At 47.3% G+C, this 21,226-nt stretch overlaps 1 protein-coding gene across 2 annotated transcripts in view; it reads left to right on the top strand.

Moving 5' to 3' along the window:
• Window positions 1–21,226, top strand: part of ZC3H3 (zinc finger CCCH-type containing 3) — a 135,986-nt gene that overhangs the window by 46,616 nt on the left and 68,144 nt on the right. For both annotated transcript variants that reach the window (XM_010404674.4, XM_039548872.1), the window contains exon 4: window positions 9,111–9,261. In XM_010404674.4, coding sequence (XP_010402976.2) covers window positions 9,111–9,261 — 151 coding nt within the window. The remainder of the gene's footprint in view (window positions 1–9,110; window positions 9,262–21,226) is intronic.

Here is a 21,226-nt window from a genome sequence, read left to right as displayed (position 1 = left end):
GGCAGCTCCCGCCGTGAGGCCGGGGGGAGGAGGGCATTTATCAGCTTTCCTCCTGCCATCCCGCTCTCATTTAGAGGAATGGATCCAGCTCCTGGAAACACATTAATAATCATTCACCGAGGGAAGGGGGGAAGGAAAACCCACCACCCTCTTTTGTTATAATAATAAGGGTTGTGTTTGAAAAAGGGCCGATGCTCCAGAGACCCATTCAGGCTCTTTAACACAGGCTGGAGCTGGGACAAGGGTGTTTAGAGCCTTCAGTGTGACCTCCTCTTGCCACTCCTGGTGGATAATGTGGGATCTCCTCATCCTTGGAAGGCTCATCCGCTCCTGTGACCTTTGGGAAGGCCATCCTGGAGCTTTTTGGCAGTGGGGATGGGGATGTGACAGAGCTGGTGGGGTTACTGGGATTACTGGGAGCTTGGTGACAGGTGATGTGTCCTACTGTCCCCAGCAAGACCTTGTTGGACCCCTCTATCTCTGCATCTCTCCATGGTTTGGGATTGGAGGGAATAAACCAAGATACTTGCCAGTGTTCTGTTGCAGTTGGAATATTGGTATTGGAATTGTAGGGCTAAGTCAAAGGCACTGTTCTTCCTGTTATTTTCTGTGGCTTCCCAAATCACCTGGCTCCAGGGGCTGGTGGGGTTGAAGTGATCCAGACCCCTTCGGTAAATGATATGGATTGGTCTTGTGTGGATAAATGTAAGATGGCTTTGGTTGGGAAAGACCTCTGAGATCACTGCATCCCAACCGTTCCGCCAGCACTGCCAAGGCCACCACTAATTCATGTCCCCAAATGCCACATCCACACATTTTGGAACATTTCCAGGGATGGTATTCCACAAAGGATGGGAAGGATCTGGAGCACCAGGAGCGGCTGAGGGAGCTGGAGGGGTTCAATCTGGAGAAAAGGAGGCTCGGGGGAACCTTCTGGCTCTGCACAACTCCCTGACAGGAGGGTGGAGCCAGGCAGAGGTCGGGATCTGCTCCCAGGGTACAAGGGAAAGGACAAGAGGAAATGACCTCAAGTTGTGCCAAGATTGGGTATTAGAGATCTTCATGGAATAGTGATCAGGCATTGGAATAGGCTCCCTTGGCAGTTGTGGAATTACCATCCCTGGTGATGCCATGAAGATTTTTTGCCTTTTCTTTTATACCCCTGTTATACCTTTTTACAACTTCTGTATTCTTAGTGCTTTTTGCCTACATTCTTGGACTTGTTTATCAAGCTGAGAGACTCAACATTTTAGAAGCTTCGTAGCCAGGGATCAGTGTGCCCCAGACCCCAAGGTCCTCTCCAGAACACATTCTGTAAACCAAGATAGAACCACCCAGGAGAAGGCTCCTTGGGGAGGGGGGCTCACTCGAGCTGCTCATTGAGGAATTTTGATAAATATGCTAATTAGTAACACCTATAATGTTATACCTGATCTTTTGGGGTGGGCATTTTGCGGGGTGCATCTCTGTGCATATGACCTGGACGTGTGCACCTAAAGATCCTTAAAATAAATACCGAGGTAAAATCCCTTTTCCCCTTCTAACCGTGTATGACTCTTGATTTTAAGACCAGGAAAAAGCATCACTGAAAGTGTTAAAAAATGTGGGGATGAAGAACTTGGGCTCATGGTTTATTAGGGCCCTTGGCAGTGCTGAGGGAATGGTTGGACTCAATGATCTTAGTGCTCTTTTCCAACCTAAACCATTCCATGATTCCACGTTGGGTTTTGTGGCGTGCTGGGAACAACCAAACCCCAAAGACACCAGATCCTCTAAAATCCATTCTGTGCAGCATCCCAGCTGCAGATGGAAGTGGGGATTGCACCAGTGGGCTGGAAAGGGAGTGCAGGTCCTCAGCCATTTGGGAGGCTGATCCTGAGTGTCTTTTGCAGCAGCATTTTTCCAGGGAGTTTCTTGGAGCTCCATGACTTTCACATCTGCTGCTTTTCTTTCTGCTTCTCTCCCGTCACGCTCGCTGCCGATGTTTCCTCACTGTTGGATTTCTCCTGGCTATGCCACCCCCAGCTTATGCAGATGCTCTTCTCCTCACTCCCCTTCTTTCTTCTCAACAGCTCAGGGATCACTTCGTTCCCTTGTGACATCTCCACGCATGGTGCGGCTTTCCTAAACTTTTGGATTTTTGAAAGGCTCTAATATGGTCTCCCTGGAGCCTTCCCTACTCCAGGCTGGACATTCCCAGCTCTCCCAGCCTGGCTCCAGAGCAGAGGGCCGCCAGCCCCTGGAGCATCTCCATGGCCTCCTCTGGACTTGCTCCAGCAGCTCCACGTCCTTCTGCTGTTGGACACCAGAGCTGGATGCAGAATTCCAGGTGGGGTCTCACCTGAGCAGGGCAGAGGGGCAGAATCCCTCCTGCCCCTGCTGCCAGAATTTTTCTCTTCAAGTTGGGTGATGTTTTCCTACTCTGTATTTCCTGGAAACAAAAGTCCTGTACTTTTTACCTAGACCCAGGAATTTTGGATGCAGACCCAGACCCATGGAATTTATTGGATATGTGCATTTGCCCAGAGAGGTTGTGAATCCCCATCTCTGGAAGTGTCCAAGGCCAGGTTGGACAGGGCTTGGAGCAGCCTGGGATAGTGGAAGGCATCCCTGCCCATGTCAAGGGTTTTGGAATATGATGATCTTTAAGACCCCATCCAAGCCAAACAATTCCATGAATTTAATACTTTTCCTGCTAAAATGGGTGTTTCCTTACAGTTCATCTCCAAGTGCCAGTGCCCAACTCAGCCTCGCTCCTGGTGAATTCCATGAACTTCCTCTTTTCCTGTGGTCCGATTGGCATAACGGAATTAGCCAAGCAGATTTGGTATTAATTCCCCAAATATTTCCAGCTGAAAGCAGCTGCCATGCTAAGCAAATTTTCCAACGGGTTTGGAGCCCTCTAAAATGTTTCAGCTCCAAATCCTGCACTTCTCCCGTCCTCTCTGAATGTGACAACCGGAGCAGCCGCTGTGCTCTGGGTCCCAGGTAAAGCACTTTGGATCAATTGGATTTATTTCCTATTAAGCAGCAGTTCATGATCATAAAGCATCGTTTACATGCTGGCATAAAGAGCCGTCGCTCTTGAAAGAGCTCGGAACTGAATGAGTGTGAAAATTAAATTCCCCTCTTAAACCCAAGGATGGTCCTTTTGGAAGCTGATTCCAGTCGCAACATAATTAACCTCTTGCTGTGCCATTCTGTGGGAACATATTGAACCTGCTCCGAGATAATCAGCCCTAATACTGGTGTCTGCTTTCACACTGAATTCCTAACAGTATTACAGTAATCCCAAAGCTTTTGTTAACTCCAGGGACTTGGCCAAGTTGGCAGCCAGGACAAAAGGTGTCAGAGCCGCGCAGTTCAGGGCTGATGCCATCCAGGTGATGCTGGTGTGATGGGAAACACCAGAACCATTTGCTTTTGGGTGGAGGATCTGTGGTGGAACTTACTCAGGTTTCTCATGGATTTATTCCTGTTGAAGGTCATTTCCAAATGCTTGGAGCAACTTGGTCTAGTGGAAGGTATCCCTGCCCATGGCAAAAGGTTGGAACTCAATGGTGTTGAAGATCCCTTCCAACCCAAACCATTCCATGACTGTTGTTTTAGCCCAACTTCTCTCTGTCTTCCTCAGTTTTTCCCTCCATTGCTATTCCCTTCCCATCCACAGTTTTTCTCATCCAAGGAAGGAAGTGGTGTTGGGGATAATCCCCAGAAGGTTTGGGTGTTTTTCCACCTCTGCATCCAATGATGAGCTGAAGTCTGAGACTGGAGAAGAGAAGGATCCAGGGAGACCTTGGAGTCCCTTCCAGTGCCTAAAGGGGCTCCGGGAGAGCTGGAGAGGGACTTGGGACAAGCGAATGGAGTGGCAGCACAGGGGGGAGTGGTTTCCCACTGCCAGAGGGCAGGGATAGATGGAATATTGGGAAGGAATTTTTCCCTGTGAAGGTGGTGAGGGGCTGGGATGGAATTCCCAGAGAAGCTGTGGCTGCTGCATCCCTGGAAGTGTCCAAGGCCAGGTTGGATGGAGTTTGGAGCAGCCTGGCTCTCGGTTGATATGAAGGGCAATGATTGGGATTCCCAGTCCCTGTAATCTGCTGTTGGAGCGGGAGCGACGGTGATCCATCCTGGCCATCAGAGCTTCCTGTGGTGCTTCTGCTGTTGAGGTTGCTCCTGGCTGCAAACTCCTCTTCTGCCCCCACATTTGCCCTTGGACCTTCTTACTAAAATCCTGAAAAGCTCCTCCACCACCACTTCCCTTCATCCGTGAGGTGGGTGACAGCACGGAAGGATCGGATCTATTAGGAAATGGTCTTGCAAGGACTTTACAAGGAGCGGATGTGGGGGCCTCATTCCATGCCTTGACATTGGTCACCCCAAACTCCACATAATGGAAGCCAGCAGCAATTTGTTTTGAGTCAGGGATGCCTTTTCCCATGGAAAAGAGGGAGCTTTGGTGCCATACCATCCCAGAGCATCACTGGATGCGTGTGATTGTCCTGCTGCAGCCTCGGATGGCTTCAGATGAGCGGCCTCTTTGTTCTGGGATACAGGGAGAAGATAATGGTGGGATTTGCTAAATCTTCATTTCCAGACCTGGAGCAAATCCCATGGCAAGGGATTCATTTTCATGTTGGGAAGGGTTTGCTTCCAGAAAACCCTTCAGCAGAGATTTTCAGTTCTTTTTGGAGCTGCTTTGTGTTCCAATTGCAAATTTTTTACCCTCTATCAGGAGCTGGGACATGCTGGTGGCTCCTTTGCACTTATCCTAGTAGTCCTTAACCCTTTATTTTTTTTTCCTCATGCCTGTTTGGAAAGAGCAATTTGGTTTTATCAGAGGTTTTTTGGTCTCTGCATTGCTTTTTCCCTTGGGGTGGTCCTGCTGCATCCCTTTCATCCCTGAGATTTTCCCTGGCACTGGGGACAATCCTGGCAGCGTATCCAAGGTTCAGCTTCTACTCCCCAATTTGCATTCGTGCCTGCTCCTGTCTCACTTCCAAGTGCTGGAAGATCAATGTACCTGTCACTCACTGCTTCCCGTCTTGCCTCCGATCGGGATTAATGGCACAGCTCAGAATTGAGCCTCGATGGAGACACACGGGAAGGGTCGTGGTGGTCAAGGCTTGAGGATGGGAGGCCTTGTGGCACCCAGGTCATGACTTAATTTAGTTCTTTTCTCCATTCCTTTGCCTGTACAGGAAGCTTTTCTATCCCATATCCTTTTCCAAAAGCAGCAATAATCTCTTGGCTTTGGGAATCTGCCCTCCTGAAATTTCCCTTGCTTATTTAACTTCCTTCTTCCCAGCAGTAGCTGGACAGGATTTACTCCACCAATATCATGGTTTCCCTAATCCATCCTGAGCAGCAGCATCTTCCTCTTGCCTCATGGATTTAGAGTCACAGAATCATGGATAATCATTCAGGTTGGAAAAGAGCTCTAAGATCATCAAGTCCAAATGTTATCGAGCACCAAGGCCACCTCTAAACTCTGTCCCCAAGTGCCACATCAACACGATTTTTAGGGACATCTTTCACTAGACCAGGTTGCTCCAAGCCCCATCCAAACTGTGGGTGGGGCACCCACAACTTCTCTGGGCAACCTGTGCCAGAGCCTCACCACCCTCCCAGAGAAGAACTCCTTCCCAATATCCCATCTGTCCCTGCCCTCTGGCAGCGGGAAGCCATTCCTCTGTGTCCTGTCACTCCAGGACCTTGTCCAAAGTAATTTCCTGTATTTCTTTTAAGCCTCCTTTAAAAGAAGGTTTCTCCAGACCCTTCCCCAGGTAAAATATTCCAGGAGCACACTCTTCTTACGCCCTCCCTGCTTCAACTTCCCCAGGGGGCCAATTCCTGGTGCTTCTCTTAGGAAAATAAGAGAAGAACTAAGGACCCTTGCATCCAACCCCTTTCCTAAGGGATGTCTGTGCTGGTGGCTCCTGGATCCCACCTGCTTGGAGCACCTTGGGGAGAGGTTTTGGCAACAAATTCCCCATCTCAAGGTCAGCATTGGACAAGAGGAAGGAGCCTTATGTTGCACCAGCGGAAGTTTTGATTGGGTATTTGGAAGAATTTCTCCACTGAAGGGGTGCTTGGGGTGCCCAGGGAAGCGGTGGAAGCATCATCCCTGGAGGGATTTAAAAGCCACGTAGATGTGGCACTTGGGAACATGCTTTAGTGGTGGCCTTGGCAGCACTGGGTTGATGACCTTAGAGGTCTTTTCCAACCTTAACAATGCTACATTTTGTGTCTACACCAGGATTTTTTTCCCTGGGAACGGGAGGCATGAGCGGCGCTCGCGGGATTCGCGGCTCCGCAGAAAGCCCCGAGCTCAGCAGCGCACGGCCCTGGCTGATAAATGATGCTCATATCCCATTCGAATATGATGCAAGCAGTTTTTTTGTAGTTTGTCTTCCATGGCGGTAGTAAAGTTTTTAATTAGGAAAGCTAATGAGATCGATTAGTCATTAGAAGTGACCTCTGGATCGCGGCGAGGAGTGGGGATGTGTGCGCCGGGCTGATAACGGGGGACGCTGGGGTATTGTTTGTAATAAAAGCGTGAAGTGTTTGATTTGAGTGAAATGTGCCACGGGGAATACATCACGCGGAGAGGAAAAAATTACAACCCTGGGAGCCTGTAATGAAGGGAATTAAACCAACATCCTGTCTAAATAACATGATTATCTACACAAAACCCCTCAGCTAGCAAGTAATAATAGAAAACGGAGCTCTTCGGAGAGGCTCTTTGAGGAGGTGGTTAATGCCGGAGTCGCGCATCAGGCACTTTCCAAGGAGCAGCTTCGGAATGAATACACCATCCAATTACCTCTGGGAATAGAGTTTACCAGGTGCCAGCGTGTTTTGGGGAAGGAGGAGGAGGAGGGGGATGCCTGCAATAATTTGGGACTTCTCTTTCTTGTCAGGCAGGAGTTTGATGCAGTTCTGGGTTGATTGGTGGCAGCTCGAGCTTGTGTGGGGGCAAAAAAAAGTTAATTATGTATTCAGTGAATTCCCAGTTTAGTAATTCCGTGAGGTCGGAGTGGAGGAGGGAAAGGGGCAACTTGTGCTGTTGCTGTTTGGGGAGGATGTGGGATTGTGGCTCTCATCCCTTTCCCAGTGGGAAGGAAGTCCTTTGGGTACGTGGTTGGTGCTGTATCCATGAGAAGCTGGGTGTGTGCACATGTTCTGGGTGACAAAAGTGACAGAAGGCAGGGTTAGATGGGATATTGGGAAGAAATTCTTCCCTGGGAGGGTGGGGAGGCCCTGGCACAGGTTGCCCAGAGAAGCTGTGGCTGCCCCATGATCCCTGGAAGTGTCCAAGGCCGGGTTGGATGGGGCTTGGAGCAACGTGGGATAGGGGAAGGTGTCCCTGCCTGTGGCAGGGGATGGAACTGGATGGTCTTCAAAGTCCCTTCCAACCCAAACCAATCCATGATTTCATGATTTCAGGACAGTCCCACCATCACCGTAGCTGGGATTTCATTGTGTGTATGGTGTTGGCACCTCTGTCCTTTTATTGTTCCCATTTTCCTGTCCTAAATACAGTTCCCTGAAGGAAAAGGCTCCAAGTTTGCCAGTACTTGGGAGCAATTTTAATTGTAATTAGAGCTTCAACTTCGCAAAGGCTTTAAAAGCCCACGCAGGGGTTTGGTCACTGCTCTGAAGAATTTGATCTGCTACAAAAAAATCCCAGGACAGGGAAAGAGCAATAAAATCCTGTTTGCTTTCCATGTTCTTTCCTCACTCCCTTCTTGCCTTCCCTCTAAAGTGACCTCTAAAGTTCCTCACCTCTAAAGTGGCTGCAATTCCTCCAGTCATTGAATCGTCAAATGGTTTCTACTGGAAGAGAATTTGGAAGATCCTTTAGTTCCATGATTTATCCCATGGGTTCAGATGGCAGAACATTGTGAGCATCATCTTTAATATGAAAAATTCCAGTGATTTTTCTGTTGTGGCAGAGCCTGGTTTTCCCCTTTTCCCATCACCAGGAGTTGTAACTTTTTTGCTGAGTTGGGGAATGGAAATCTGTGTTGTCTGATCCCTCCCAAAGCCAACACAAGTCATCAACTTGTTGGGAATGCTCAAGAAGGAAAATATTCCCTGTATGAAACTGTGAAGCTGTGGATTGATGTTGCCACTGTTGCAGGGAAATGGGGGAGCTGCTCCCTCCTTTCTAGAGAATGGTATCAGCTCTAAAATGTATTTCTCTATTTTTCCTAGTTTACCTGGGAATCCACCTTATTCTCCCTCCTCTCACAGAGACAAACACGGGGATGGGTCTAACGTTTTCAGCGGAAATAACGATCCCGCTTTTCCCCTCCCAATCTCTCCATAATTTTAATGAGAGGATCTCCAAGAAAAACAGCCGGCCCTTTAAATCAGTTATAAAACCCAGAGACCGAGGCTCAGCATGGAGTGTCAGCTTTAATTATCTGGGCAGTTACAGCTGTATGTTATAAAAGTCGGGCAATTAGGTGCATTCCTGAAAGCTTTGGGGGAAAAAAAAAAAAAGGGCTCATGGAGGAAAACCACAGTCAAACGTAGAACTGTTAATTGCACGAAACATTCCGCGGAATAACCCGGGATGTAGATCATCCTGAAACATAGAGAATCCAGGAATGGGTAGGGATGGAAGGGAGCTTAAAGCTCATCCAGTTCCTTGCCCTGGGAAGGGACACCTTCCACTATCCCAGGTTGCTCCAAACCACGTCCAGCCTAGACTTCAACACTTCCAGGGGTGAAAAATATGATGGAAAGGCCAAGGATTAAAGGCATACGTTTATTTCCGGTGTGGATGCTGGCATCAAGGTGTTGTTGGTGAATCCATGATTCCCCCGGTAGAGTTTTGCTGATGGGCTGGTGAGGCCAAACACTCCCAACCCCACCAGGACCTTCCTGTTACCATCAGCCACGGTGGTCCCATTCCTGAAACTTCAGCCCTTTTTTCGGGTGCTAAAAAGTTGGATGTGGGACCAATGACTGTTGAACTTGATGATCTTAAAGGTCTTTTCCAACCTTAAAAATTCCACGATTCAGTGAGAATGTCTGTGAGATCCCTCCTGTCCCATCCACACCTGAATTTCAAGCCTGTTTTTCCATGTTTTTTCTCCTAGGATCCAACTTCCACTTCGTAAGGAGCCCCCCAGCCAACAAGGTGATAAAGACGCGTTATAGGATCGTGAAGAAGAACGTGGTGTCTCCAGCCTTATCATCCTTCACCAGCCCCATTCCCACCTGGAAGACCAGGCGCCCCATGACATCCAGGTAATTCTTCCATCCCTGGAACACAGCTGGTTGGGATGTGGGAGCCACGGGACCTCCCACATTGGCTCCATGTTTTTCCGTTGCGTCTTTGCTGTTTAATTTCTGTATTTGTTTGGTCTACGCAGAGTTTATTGACTTAAAGTGTAAAATCATATTAGGAATTGTGTTATCCTGAGCTGGTGCCAACAGCTTATGCCTGTGGCTTCCTATTTATTCCCTCTTGGAATTAATTGTTTCCATGGAGCAGTTAACTAAGCTGAAAAGAGGATGAATGCACATGTGGATGTTGGTGATGAAGGGGAGCGTGTTGGATGCTCCAAACCTACACCAGGATGTAGGTGCTGTGCCAAACTGGCTTATTCCCAATTATCTGGATGGGTGGAACATCAGGAAATATTTTGTCACTGCCTAGAGAAGGGAGACACCAAAGGTGCCATAACCTTGAGTTGGAATATTCCTAAATCCTAGAGGTAGAGATGTTTCCAGGGAGCATCTCAGAGGCCAAGACAAGACCTGGAGCTTGTGTAGAAGCAGGAAGGTCGTTAAAATAATTGATTCTTTAAAACAAGGTGCAATTAGAAGTGATGGGTTTGGTGAAAATACAGATTTTGGCTATTTTTAGGTCAGGAATAACTTGTCCTCCCCCTGAAATGCCAGGAGTCACGGGCAATGTTTTGGGAAAAGAGAGCCTGCTCTTCTCTTCTCCAGCTTTGTTCTCCTTGCTCTGGGTGATTTCCTCCAAAAGCCGTTACCCAGAAGTGCCCTGAGGATTGGTGGCTTTTATGGTAGAGCTATGGAGGGACAAAAATTGTGGTGATTGTTTTTGAAGCCTGACTCAGCCTGATTTTTCCCTTTAATAGTGAATTTTGGGATTCACAAATCAGTATCTGAAGGGATGGTTGGTTTTGGAAGAGGTCAGGGTGATGAAGCGAAGTATGGGATAAACAGAGTGATTGGAAAAAAAGGTTGGGTCAATTCTTTTGTCTGTTTTCCAAGGTCTTGGTTGAGAAACTCCACATCTCCTATACTCTGCTGGCCTCAAAGTTCTTCTTCTAGTATGGAAACTGGGATCCTTTCGGAGTTACGGTCAACCTTACCTTCACCACCTCCTCCTTTGTCTTCACATTCTACTTTTCCCTTTGAGATTTTCCCGCCTGGGCATCATCCCTGAGATCCACACGTCTCCTTTTGTTCTGGGTTGTCTCCTCCGATTACTGCTCGACTTGGAGGTGCCACTTCCATTTGCACATCCTTGGGACCAAATTCTTGCATTTCCCTTTCCAGAAACAAGCCACGTAATTTTTTGCCTGCTCCATCATCCTGCAATTTCATGGAATCAGAGGATGGTTGGGTTGTAAGGAACCTTTAAGATCCATGAGTTCCAACCCCCTGCCATGGGCAGGGACACCTTCCACTATTCCAGGTTGCTCCAGCCTGGCCTTGAACACTTCCAGGGATGGGGCAGCCACAGCTTCTCTGGGAAACCTGTGCCAGGGCCTCAGCACCCTGCTCATGGCAGGAGGTTGAAACAAGGTGGTCTTGTTTCAACCCTCCCAAATCAAAACATTCCATGATTCTGTGACTTTCAGACTTAATTAATAGAAAACAGCTTATCCTCCAGCTGTTGGGCTCAGCTTCTTCCTTCACACCTTGTTACTCCAGATCTGGATAGTTGATGGATGGAGGATCCGTGGTGAGAATCAAGGAGGGGAGAAGCTTTAGGCATGGAATTCAGAGCAGGAACCTCTGGGATCTGGGTGGTGGCTCTAGCTCAACCCAGCAGTGATTTTCCAAGGAACGACCTCGTTCCGCCGCAATTGGCCGAGAGCTCCCACTTGTAGGATCATTTTCTCCGTATTAATCTCCGACGTCATTAAATTGGTGTAGTTTAGATCTTACAGCTGCTTCAGACAAATCTTGATAAAATGCCATCAGCAAATTAAAACAATTATGTTTTAAAGAAGCCATAAATCTCCGTCTCCCAATTACCTTCATTGGGGGTGATCAATCATCTGGCCTGTCTGGAGGAAGCACATGGCAAATGCTTCTCCTGGAGTTTTTACAGGAGTTTTTGCTCCATCGTTCCTATCATCATCTTGGATCTGTCACAAGCAACATGCCAAGAGCTGCTTTTTTCCTGATTTTCTTTGCTCTTCCCAAAACAAGGAGCAGCTCTCCCCTTTAGTCACCTCAGTTTTATTTTTCATACTGGGTAGTCAATTATTTGTAATATTTATATAATATTTTTCATTTTAATAATTATAATATTTCTATAATTATTTGATATTTTTAATATCATCTTCCCCTTAAGCCAGCAGTGGGATGTCAACTGGTGGTGCTGCCCTCCAGTGCTACTCCCAAACTGGTTCCCACCTGGCACTAAGGAGCAATTTCTTCCATGAAGTCCAGGTTTTTGGATATCTGGAAGTGATGTGCCAGGGTTTTACTTCGTTGGGACATCCAGGATGTTGCCCTTTTTGCCAATAAACCCCCAAATAACCAGACTAAGATGAAGAGGGATGTGGCTTTGGGAAATGAGTGACAGGGAGAGTTGCTGGAGGTACCTGATGCCAATCCCTCGGGAATGAATTCCGTCCTCCCTTTCTTGCTGGGTTGCATTAAACTCAGCCCTGCTGCTGACTTTTCTTCAAGGCAATAGGTGGGAGTATATTTTAAATTAATTTTACTCCACTTTTTGTAATATTTTTGTTTTAAATAGATTTATAAGCAGCTCGGGGCCTATTTCTCCAAATTTATGAAGATAATTTTCACTCTCTTGATAAGGTGAAATTTACACCTGCTATTTCCATATTAATTCACATTGCTAAGTGGATCTCATTTTCTTCCGTTCTTCTATCTGGTGAGTGTGGCCTTTCCTAATGCAATTTCCCCCTCACTAAATCACTGTGATCGGGAGTCATGATCGAGTTAAATTAACTTAAATTAATTTACTTAATAAGAGCTCCAGATCATTGTGAATGAGGTTAAGATTTATTGATTCTCCTTTTCACTCCTCCCCCTTATCTCCCGCGGCTTTGCTGGGAGCGCAGCTCACAAGGGCTGTGATTTGCTGGCCTGAAATTTCGGTTGCTCCTGGTGACATTGAGGTTGATCATCCCTTAAAAATCCTGGAGGGAGATGTCCTCTCTCCTCACAGCCTCTCTCTGCTGGAAAAGGGATGAGGGATTTGCCATGGAAGAGTTGGGATGGGTGAAGCGTCACGCTGAGAGATGGCAGCGATGCTGCTCCTGCTTCCAGCCTCTTTCCATGGGTCATGTGGATGTGTCCATCAAAGAAATGGGATGTCCACGTCTCACAGACCTTGCACAGAGGCAGCAGAAGCCTTCTGGGGATGGTGATCAGAGGGATGGAGCACCTTTCCTACAAGGAAAGGCTGAAAGAATTGGGATTGTTCAGCCTGGAGAAGAGAAGCTTCAGGGTGACCTCACTGCAACCTTGCAGTGCCTGAAGGGGCTGACAGGAAAGATGGAGAGGGAATTTTTGCAAGGAGGAGTGACGGGACAAGGGGGAATGGCTTCCCACTGAAAATGAGTAGCATTAGATTGGATATCAGGAAGAAGTTCTTCCCTGTGAGAGTGGTGAGGCCCTTGCACGGGTTTCCCAGAAAAGCTGGGTCCCCAGGGAAGTGGTCATGGTCCCAAAGCTTCCATATCTCAAGGAGCATTTGGACAACACTCTGAGGCACAGTGTGAGATTTTTGAGGTGTCCTGTGCAGGACCAGGAGTTGGACTAGATGATCCTTGTGTACCCTTTCCAACTCAGAATATTCGAGGCGTCTCTAAACTCCTTCAGAAGACTCTAGTTCTCCCTCTGGAGAGCCAGAACAGCTTCTAAGACACGTTTTTGGGAGCAGAGGGACCTTTGAGTTGAGTTTATAGACCCCCAGTGGGGGAATGAAACACTTGACCCACTTTGAAGAGTTTTCTTCTCAAATCCTGCTGCAAGTGTGGAAAACAAAAGTCACCTGTCTGCAAATAATGAGTTGTGTCTGGCACTGCTGGGGAAACTCTGATATTTCTTCCTGAAAACTTTGCGGCGCCTCTTGAGGGACAATCCTACCCCTCCAGCACTATAAATAAGTAAAGAACAAGATGATCCAACATTTGTCAGAGAAATGCCTGCTCAGGAGAAAGGAATTCGTCAGCGGAGGATTTGCTTGTGTGATTTAGTTTTGTTTTCTTTTTTCCTTTTATTTTCTTCTCTTTTGTTCCGTTCCGTGGCCTGGAGCGCGTTGAATGGATTAAGATGGAAACAGTTGTCACCATCCCTGGGGGTATTCAAGAAATGACTGGATGTGGCACTCAGCGCTCTGGGCTGGTTAAGGTGGTGATTGGTCAAAGTTTGGACTTGATGGTCTTTTCCAGCCGAAATGATTCTGTGATATGGTGATTACAAGGATTTTTTTTCCCAGGTTCCAAAGTCTGAAGCCTTTAGGGATTAGAGCTGGAAGATAAAGTGGGCGATGCATGTTTTGAAATGGGGCTCAGCCACTGTGGTGGGTGTGAGGGTCCCTTCCCTGGGAAAGGGGAGATACGGCTGGGCATCCAAGAGGAGGAGGAACCACCATCCCTTCCAGTCACCCTCTGCAGGAGGTTGGGATGTTGTGTTCCAGGTCACTTGGACACACCGACCTCCTTGTCCCATCCCTTCCTTTCCGTCACAGTGCGTGGGTTTGGGTTTCCCATTTCTTTTTGCTCCCTTAGCGACACTTTTTAGGTACCAGCTGCTGACCGCTGACCCAGCTCATGACCCAGTTCAGAGAATCATGGAATGGTTTGGGTTAGAAGGGACCTTGGAACAGCATCTGGTTCCAACTCCCCTGCCATAGGCAGGGATGCTACCCACTAGACCAGCTTGTTCCAAGCCCTATCCAGCCTGGCCTTGAACATTTTCATGGGATGGGACCATCCATTTCATGCAGGCCCTGTCATCCATTCCCAGGGAAGCCTTCCCGATTTTCCTCCCCATTTTTCTGGCATTCCTTGAGTGTTGTTACAAGTTTCCCTGCAGGAGTGATTTCACTGCCTTGAGACAACGGCATCGTGTGGTGGGGAAGGGCACTTGGCTTCCCTTCTGTGGTAGATTATTTCCCATGTTATTCCGGAGTGAGTGGAGCCGCAGGTGCTGGTCCTGGTGTGCTGTCAGCGTGTAATTAACCCTTTCTCCCTAAATCCTTGGGGAAGGGAGACATGGTGGAATGGGAATCTTGGGTTACAAGATAGAGTTGCATGTTGCCCATTGGATGCATTCCAGTTCCTGTATCTCATTCCCACAAAATGGTGTGGTTGACTTGGCATGGATGAAATGAACATAAAAACTCAGTATGTTCCCTCTCTTTTGGGGAGGACAATGTATCCTTGGGAATTCCGAGGAAGCTTTCTCATCCTTTCCATCTTCCTCATGTTGTGTTGGAGGCTGGGGCAATCAGGGTCTGCACCAAGTCATCCACCATAATCCCATTGATGGACAGTAATGGGTTAAACCAGACTAATTCCATCACTTCTGAGCTTTTCGGTTGCACTCTAAGGGTCCCTAAGAAGTCCATCCATTTGGGAAATGGGATGGGGTCACGCAACAACTGTTACACCTCTGGGAGCTGTTGGGAGGTGCTTGGGATATGTTGGTTGCTCGTTGTGCAATCCAATGTTGGCTTGGGGTGGTGGTGAGACCCTGGCACAGGCTACCCAGACGAGTTGTAGCTGCCCCATCCCTGGAAGTATTCCAGGCCGGGTTGGACAGGGCCTGGAGCAACCTGGGACAGTGGAAAGCATCCCTGCCCATGGTTGGAACTCTATGGTTTTTAATGCCCCTCCCAACCCAAACCATTCTGGGTTTCTTTGTTCACGATCCTGGAAGGTCAGTGGTTGGAGCTGAGAACTGAGAGCGGAGTTTGGGACCGTAATTCATGGTGGATGGAGCAAATCCATATTTCTCTGGTTCTGGGGTGTCATCTCAAAAGTTGCAGAGAAAACAGGGAAAACTGTTAACGTCGGCTTCCACGGCGGAAAATTGCCGAGCGCTCCGACGGGAGAGGCTTTAATCGACGTTCCCATATATTGTGAGCAGGCAGGGATGGGGATTTTAAAGATCTCAGCAAATGCCGTCTTCTCTCCTTGATCCATTTATTTTTTCCACCAGTCCGTACCTCATGGGGTCCAAGAGGTGGGATCCCAACGTCCCACACGCCAATTTGGAGCACAAACTGGACTGGTGGTGTGGGCCAGATGCTTTTAAGTAGTGTGAGTGGTTGAATCCCAGTTTTGGGGGGTTTCAAGCACAGCTTTTTATGTTGTTTATTTAATTGGGATGCTGCTCTGTTGGGACTTCACCTCCCGGTGCCGATTGCTCCGGGATCTCCCTGCAATGGGACGAAGGAATCGTGAGCAGAGGGCAGAGGTTGGGACACCGGGAGTTAATTTCCTTTTATCAAGATGATAAAATCCCCCCTCCGCCTTCCCGGCTTTTGCCGCGTTAATCTGCGAACGGAGTCGGAATGTGACGAATGGCCTTAAAGTTGCTGTCAATTTTTTTCTTCCCAAATTCATTTGACATGAAAGTGAGAAGTAAACAGAAAGCCTGTGGTTAAGCAGATAACTTGGAAAGCCTTTTCCATCACATTTAAAAACGGCCGTGTCATGGATTCTGCGAATTGGCGGCTCCTATTTTGTTTGATTTTATTTTGTCTGTGTGGTAAATTTTCTTTTAATAATCCCGACGTGGTTTGACGAGGTTTTAGGCCTCGGATTTTTTTTGAAGGGATGTTAAACCATTCTCCAAAATGACATCTCATTAAAGTGAAATTCATCTGCTGGGATTGGAGCCGTTACAGGCGGGAGGGAACAGTGACTCCCATTTGGAAATCCATATTTTTTGTTTCTATAGGAAGTACTTTTAATCCCTTTAATGAGGCTGGGATGAGATGCACAACCCGGATTGTTTTGGAGCAGCCCTGACATCTGGCCCAGCATAATCCAGTTTCTGTTCCGGACTGGTTTAGAGGCTTTAAAAAACAATGGCACCTCTTTGGGGCAAAGCTTGGGATTAATCCTCCCTGCTCCTGGTGCTCCCCCCTTCCCGAGAGACGGACACTGAGGAAAACTCACTCCTCTCTTCCGTCTTCCTTTGCTTTTTATTTCTTATCTCTGTTTCTTCTTCCCCATTTTCTCCTTCCTCTTTTTCCTCTTTCCCTTTTTCTTGTTATTTTCTTTTTCTTCTTCCTTTCTCTCTTTTCCTTTTTTTGTTTCCCCCTTTTTAATTTGTTTTGCCTTTGCTATCTTTTCTTTTCCCTTTTTCTAGATTTTCCCCCTTTTACTTTATATCTTTTTTCTTTTTCCTTTTTTTTCTTCTTCCATTTTCACCTTCTTGCCTTTTTTCTCTTTTCCTTTTTCCCCCTTTCCTTTTCTCCTTTTTCCTTTTTCCCCTTTTCCCTTTTTTCTCCTTTTATCTCCTACCCTCCTTTCCCTTTCTTTTCTTTTCCTTTGCTTTTTCTTTTTCTCTTTTGCTTTTTTCCTTTTTTCTTTTTCCCATTTCCTCTTACCGTTTTTCTTTTGCTCCCTTCCATCCTTTTTTGCCTTTTTCCCTTTTACACTTTTTTCTTTTCTTTTTTCCTTTTCCTCCTTTTTTCCTTTCTTCCTTTTTATTTTTCATGATTCTTTTCCCTTCTCCCATTCTTCTATTTCCTTTTTTCCTTTATTTCCCTTTTTTAACTTTTTCTTTTTCCTTTTTTCTCTTTTCTCATTTTATCTCCTTTCCTCCTTTCCCTTTTTTCCCTTTTCCTCTTGTTTTCCTTTTCCTTTTTCCCTTTTTTCCCTTTTTCTTCTTCCTCTTCCTTTTTTTCTTTTTTCTTCTCCCCCATTTTTTCCCTTTTCCCCTTTCCTCCTTTTTTCCTTTCTCATTTTCTTTTTCCCATTTTCCCCTTTTTTCATTTTCCCCTTTTCCTTTTTTTGTTTTTCCTTTTTCCCCTATTTTCTTTCCCCCTTAAAATTGTCTTTCATATTTTTCCTTTATTTCTCTTTTCTCCCCTTTTCTTTTTTCCTTCTTATTCCACTTCTCTTTTTTTTTTTCATTTTTTCTCCCCTTTTCCTTCCCCCAAACATCTCTCCCAGCCGGTTGCTTTCCCACCCGGCAAACTCAGCAGCAGATCCAAGTTGTGCAGCTTCCAGTGGGATTCAAGGACTCCACCACCCCCACTCCCTGCCCTGACTCCCCCATCCTCCCAGTCTCCCCAGTCCCATCCAGTTCCTGGGCAACCTTATGCTGCGGGGTTGTATTTTTCCTGCTTTTCCATGAATTCCAGGCTGCTGGCGCTGGGGGGAAGCGCTCCTGTTCCCTCCTCGCAGGGTCAGCCCCAGTAATCGAGCTCCACTTCGGAGGAAGTAATGAAACTAAAATAAAAGTGGGACTCAGGGGTTAATGACCAGCTCTAAATGCACATGAACATCCTTAGGAATAATGGGATTTTCCTTTTTTAATTTTGGTTAATGGAGTCGTCGTGTTTTGAATGGATTCCATTAAAAAGAAAACTGCCACATCCGATCCCGGGGACAGGGAGGGGTTATTTACTCGGCAGGGTGTTGTGTGGATCTTGGATCAGCTCTTCCCCTGGAGCCTGGAGCATCCTTGTTGGGGAGCCCAGCATTCCGTAAACCTGGAACTTTTCTTCCTGGGAGATCTGGCAGCTTCATCCTGTGCTGGAGCTGTATTGGATTTGATGATCTGAAAGGGCTTTTGCCATGTAATCCCTTGAGAGCCCCCCAGCCTGGCAGTGGCTTTCTGCCTCATGAGGTGTTGGATTTTCTGCACCCTTTGGCATGAGATTACAAAATCCCAGGATCATTTAGGTTGGAAGAGACCTCCAAGATCATTGAGTCCACCCTGTGACTGATCCCCACCTTGTCACCCAGATCAGAGCACTGAGTGCCACATCCAGCTGTTCCTTGAACACCTCTGGGGATGGTGATTCCACCACCTCCCTGGGCAGTCCATTTCAATTTTACTCTTTTTTTGTGAAAAAATTCCTCCTAAGATGCTCAAGTTGGATGGAAATGATCTGGAAGCCATCCAGTCCATAATTTGGAAAACATAATTGGAATTGTCTTCCTTCTGTCTCATTTCCCATCACTCCAAACCGAGTTGTGATGGTGCAAAACCACCGTAGGAGAGCTCAGTGCCACTCTTCCCGACCGGAATTGGCGGCATCCTCAGCGGGATTTTCATCTGGGTCAGGACAGCATTTCAAAATTGCTCTCCTGATTGAGACATCTCGAGTTATTGGGCTTCACAGACCAGTCTTGGAGGCTCAAACTCAACCCCAGGTAGATAAAACCATTCCTGAGGATGTTCAGCAGCTCCTGGTGGACTTTGGATTGTCAAGGGCCAGGCAAGAGCAAAGCAAAGGATGTGGTTTTGTTGGAATGTGTTTGATCTGCAGTGTGGATTTAGGGTCCTCAGCACCAGGTTGGCTCTAGAGATCTACTCTGAAAGGTCCCCACTACTTTTGGGATACTGTGGGTCAGGGACGAGGAGATTCTGGAACCCTGATGGAGTTTGCAACCAAAGGATCCTATCGAAAAAGATAAACTGAGATGATAAATGAGATAAAAAAAGGAGACTCTGCATTCCAGGAAGTGTTTGTTTGGAGAGGTGCAGGGGAGTCCCGAGTGGTTTGGGGTGAGGAACCATCTCCCAGTTCCATTGGGGTGCCACACAGGCATTCCCAGTCCCCAGGGCTGGACAAACCAAGGGGAAAGATCCCGTAGGGGCTAAAACCAGCATGGAGGGCATCGCTTCTGTTGTGTCACAGAGCAGAGGTGCTCATGGTGGTGCCACTTCTCAGCGAGCTCCTGGGCAACATCTTCCTGACTTGCTGCTGCCACCATTCCATTCCCATTCCATTGGAATTCCCATGGAATTTTGAGTTAATATGTTTTCCTTAGTGTTTCTAATAGGCTGAGAGCACATGCACAGGTGGCTCGAGGAGGATTTGCTCAGGAGCGGTTTTCATCAGCCAGGATTTCTTTCCCTCCTCTTTTGTGAGGCCTTTCCATGCTTTCCAAGTCCAGCAGCTGTCAGAGAAAAGAGGAACATCCTTAGTGAGGAATTTTAGAGGGATTAAAAGTTGGGATTTCGTGGCTATGGATCAGCGATTTTAGGTTGGGGATAGATTGTCTGGTGCAGGAACTCAGGTGAGAGGGGGAAAATGTGGGCTCAAGTAATCCAAGAGATCTTCCCCAGTGATGGGTGCCATCTCCAGGTGTTGGGACACCCAACTGGAGATGGTCATTCCCATGCCAAGGTGGAAAAAGTAAAAAATTCTCTGAGTGCTCTGGAGCCAGGCTGGAAGAGCTGGGAGGGCCCAGCCTGGACAAGAGAAGGCTCCAGGGAGAACATAGAGCCCCTTCCAGTGCCTAAAGGGGGCTCCAGGAGAGCTGGAGAGGGACTTGGGACAAGGGATGGAGGGACAGGACACAGGGAATGGCTTCCCACTGCCAGCGGGCAGGGTTCCCAGAGAAGCTGTGGCTGCCCCATCCCTGGAAGTGTCCAAGGCCAGGTTGGGTGGGGCTTGGAGCAATCTGGGATAGTGGAAGATGTCCCTGCCCATGGCAGGGGTTTGTAACTGGATGGTCTTTAAGGTCCCTTCCCACCCAAACCATTCCATGATTCCATTACAAAATGTTAATTATGGCTGTGATGCTGTTTTTTATGGATTAGTGTGCAGGGTCCAGGCCCAGATGGGCTCCAAGCAACCAGGGCTGATGCCATGGGAAGGAAGCAGAGGATTGATCCTTCTTCATCCAGTCTTGGGGTAAATCTTGTTCAAAGTCCCCCAGGACCGAGCGTGGTCCTGTTGAGATTTGAGCTGGTCTTTAAAGCCCTTTAACCCTCTTGGTGCTGCTCACTCTGTCCCAGGGCATCCATTTATTCCTGCCCAGGTGCTCCAGGATAACATCTGTCATGGGACCACGAAGTTCCAAGTTGAACTCTTCCTTTTCTCCATCCGAATTCCCCAAATACCAGCTGTAATTTTAAATAATATGAATTTGATGGGATATTATTCACCTTTTCTAACCTGGACTTCAACAGCAACAGAGTAGCTTGGCCAGGTGAAATCTCCCTGAGAATAAAGTTTTCCAAATTGGCCACATGCTGTATTTAAAACTCATTTTGAAGTGATTTGGACCCTTTGGAAGTGGTTTTTCTAAGGCTAATTATCCCTCCTAAGAGCATCCCATTTGGAATATATTTTCCAGTGCTGGGTATTTACATGCTCCCTGTTTTTTCACCTGACAGTGACAGCTGTGGGAGAGAGGAATGTATTTAATTCCTAAATTTCTACTCTAATAAGAGATTAGTAATGGCAGAGCTGCTTTTTTTCCACCCTTTTCCCAGATGGTTTTCCCTACAAAGGGTCGTAACTTCTCCAACCTTTTAGCAGATCAAGCCCTGAAGTTTTCCTGTGCCAATTCCAGTGTAAAAGTTGGAATTAAAGAGAAAAAACAGCCAAAAAAAGGAGGAAAGGGGAAGCGGAGCATGGCTGAATGGCAGCTCCACAAGGCATAAATTCCCTGAATTACTTCTTATCCTTATAAAATTGGGATAAAATTGGGATAAATTCCTTTAAACCTCATTGTGAGCTGCTGCACTGAGCCGAGTCCAACTGGTGCCGGCATCTGGGCTGAGCTCGGGGCTGTGCCCGGGCAGGTCTCGGAGCTCGGGAATGAGCAATCCGGTTTTTGGGGGCAAAAAAGGTCACTTGGCAAGTGCTGGAGCATCGTTTTCCACTGATTAATTCTGTCCAGGCTAAGTAAACATTTAGGCTTCTTTCAGGCTGAAGGATGGATCCATCTGTTTCATCCTGGTGGGAGAAATCAGGGAGTGTCCTGAGCTGGAAGGATCATCAAATCCAACTCCTGGCTCTGCACAGGAACATCCCCAAAAAAGATAC

Source organism: Corvus cornix, chromosome 2 (assembly GCF_000738735.6).
Source record: "Corvus cornix cornix isolate S_Up_H32 chromosome 2, ASM73873v5, whole genome shotgun sequence".
In the NCBI taxonomy this organism is placed as follows: Eukaryota; Metazoa; Chordata; class Aves; order Passeriformes; family Corvidae; genus Corvus; species Corvus cornix.
This window is presented reverse-complemented; position numbering and strand designations above follow the sequence as displayed.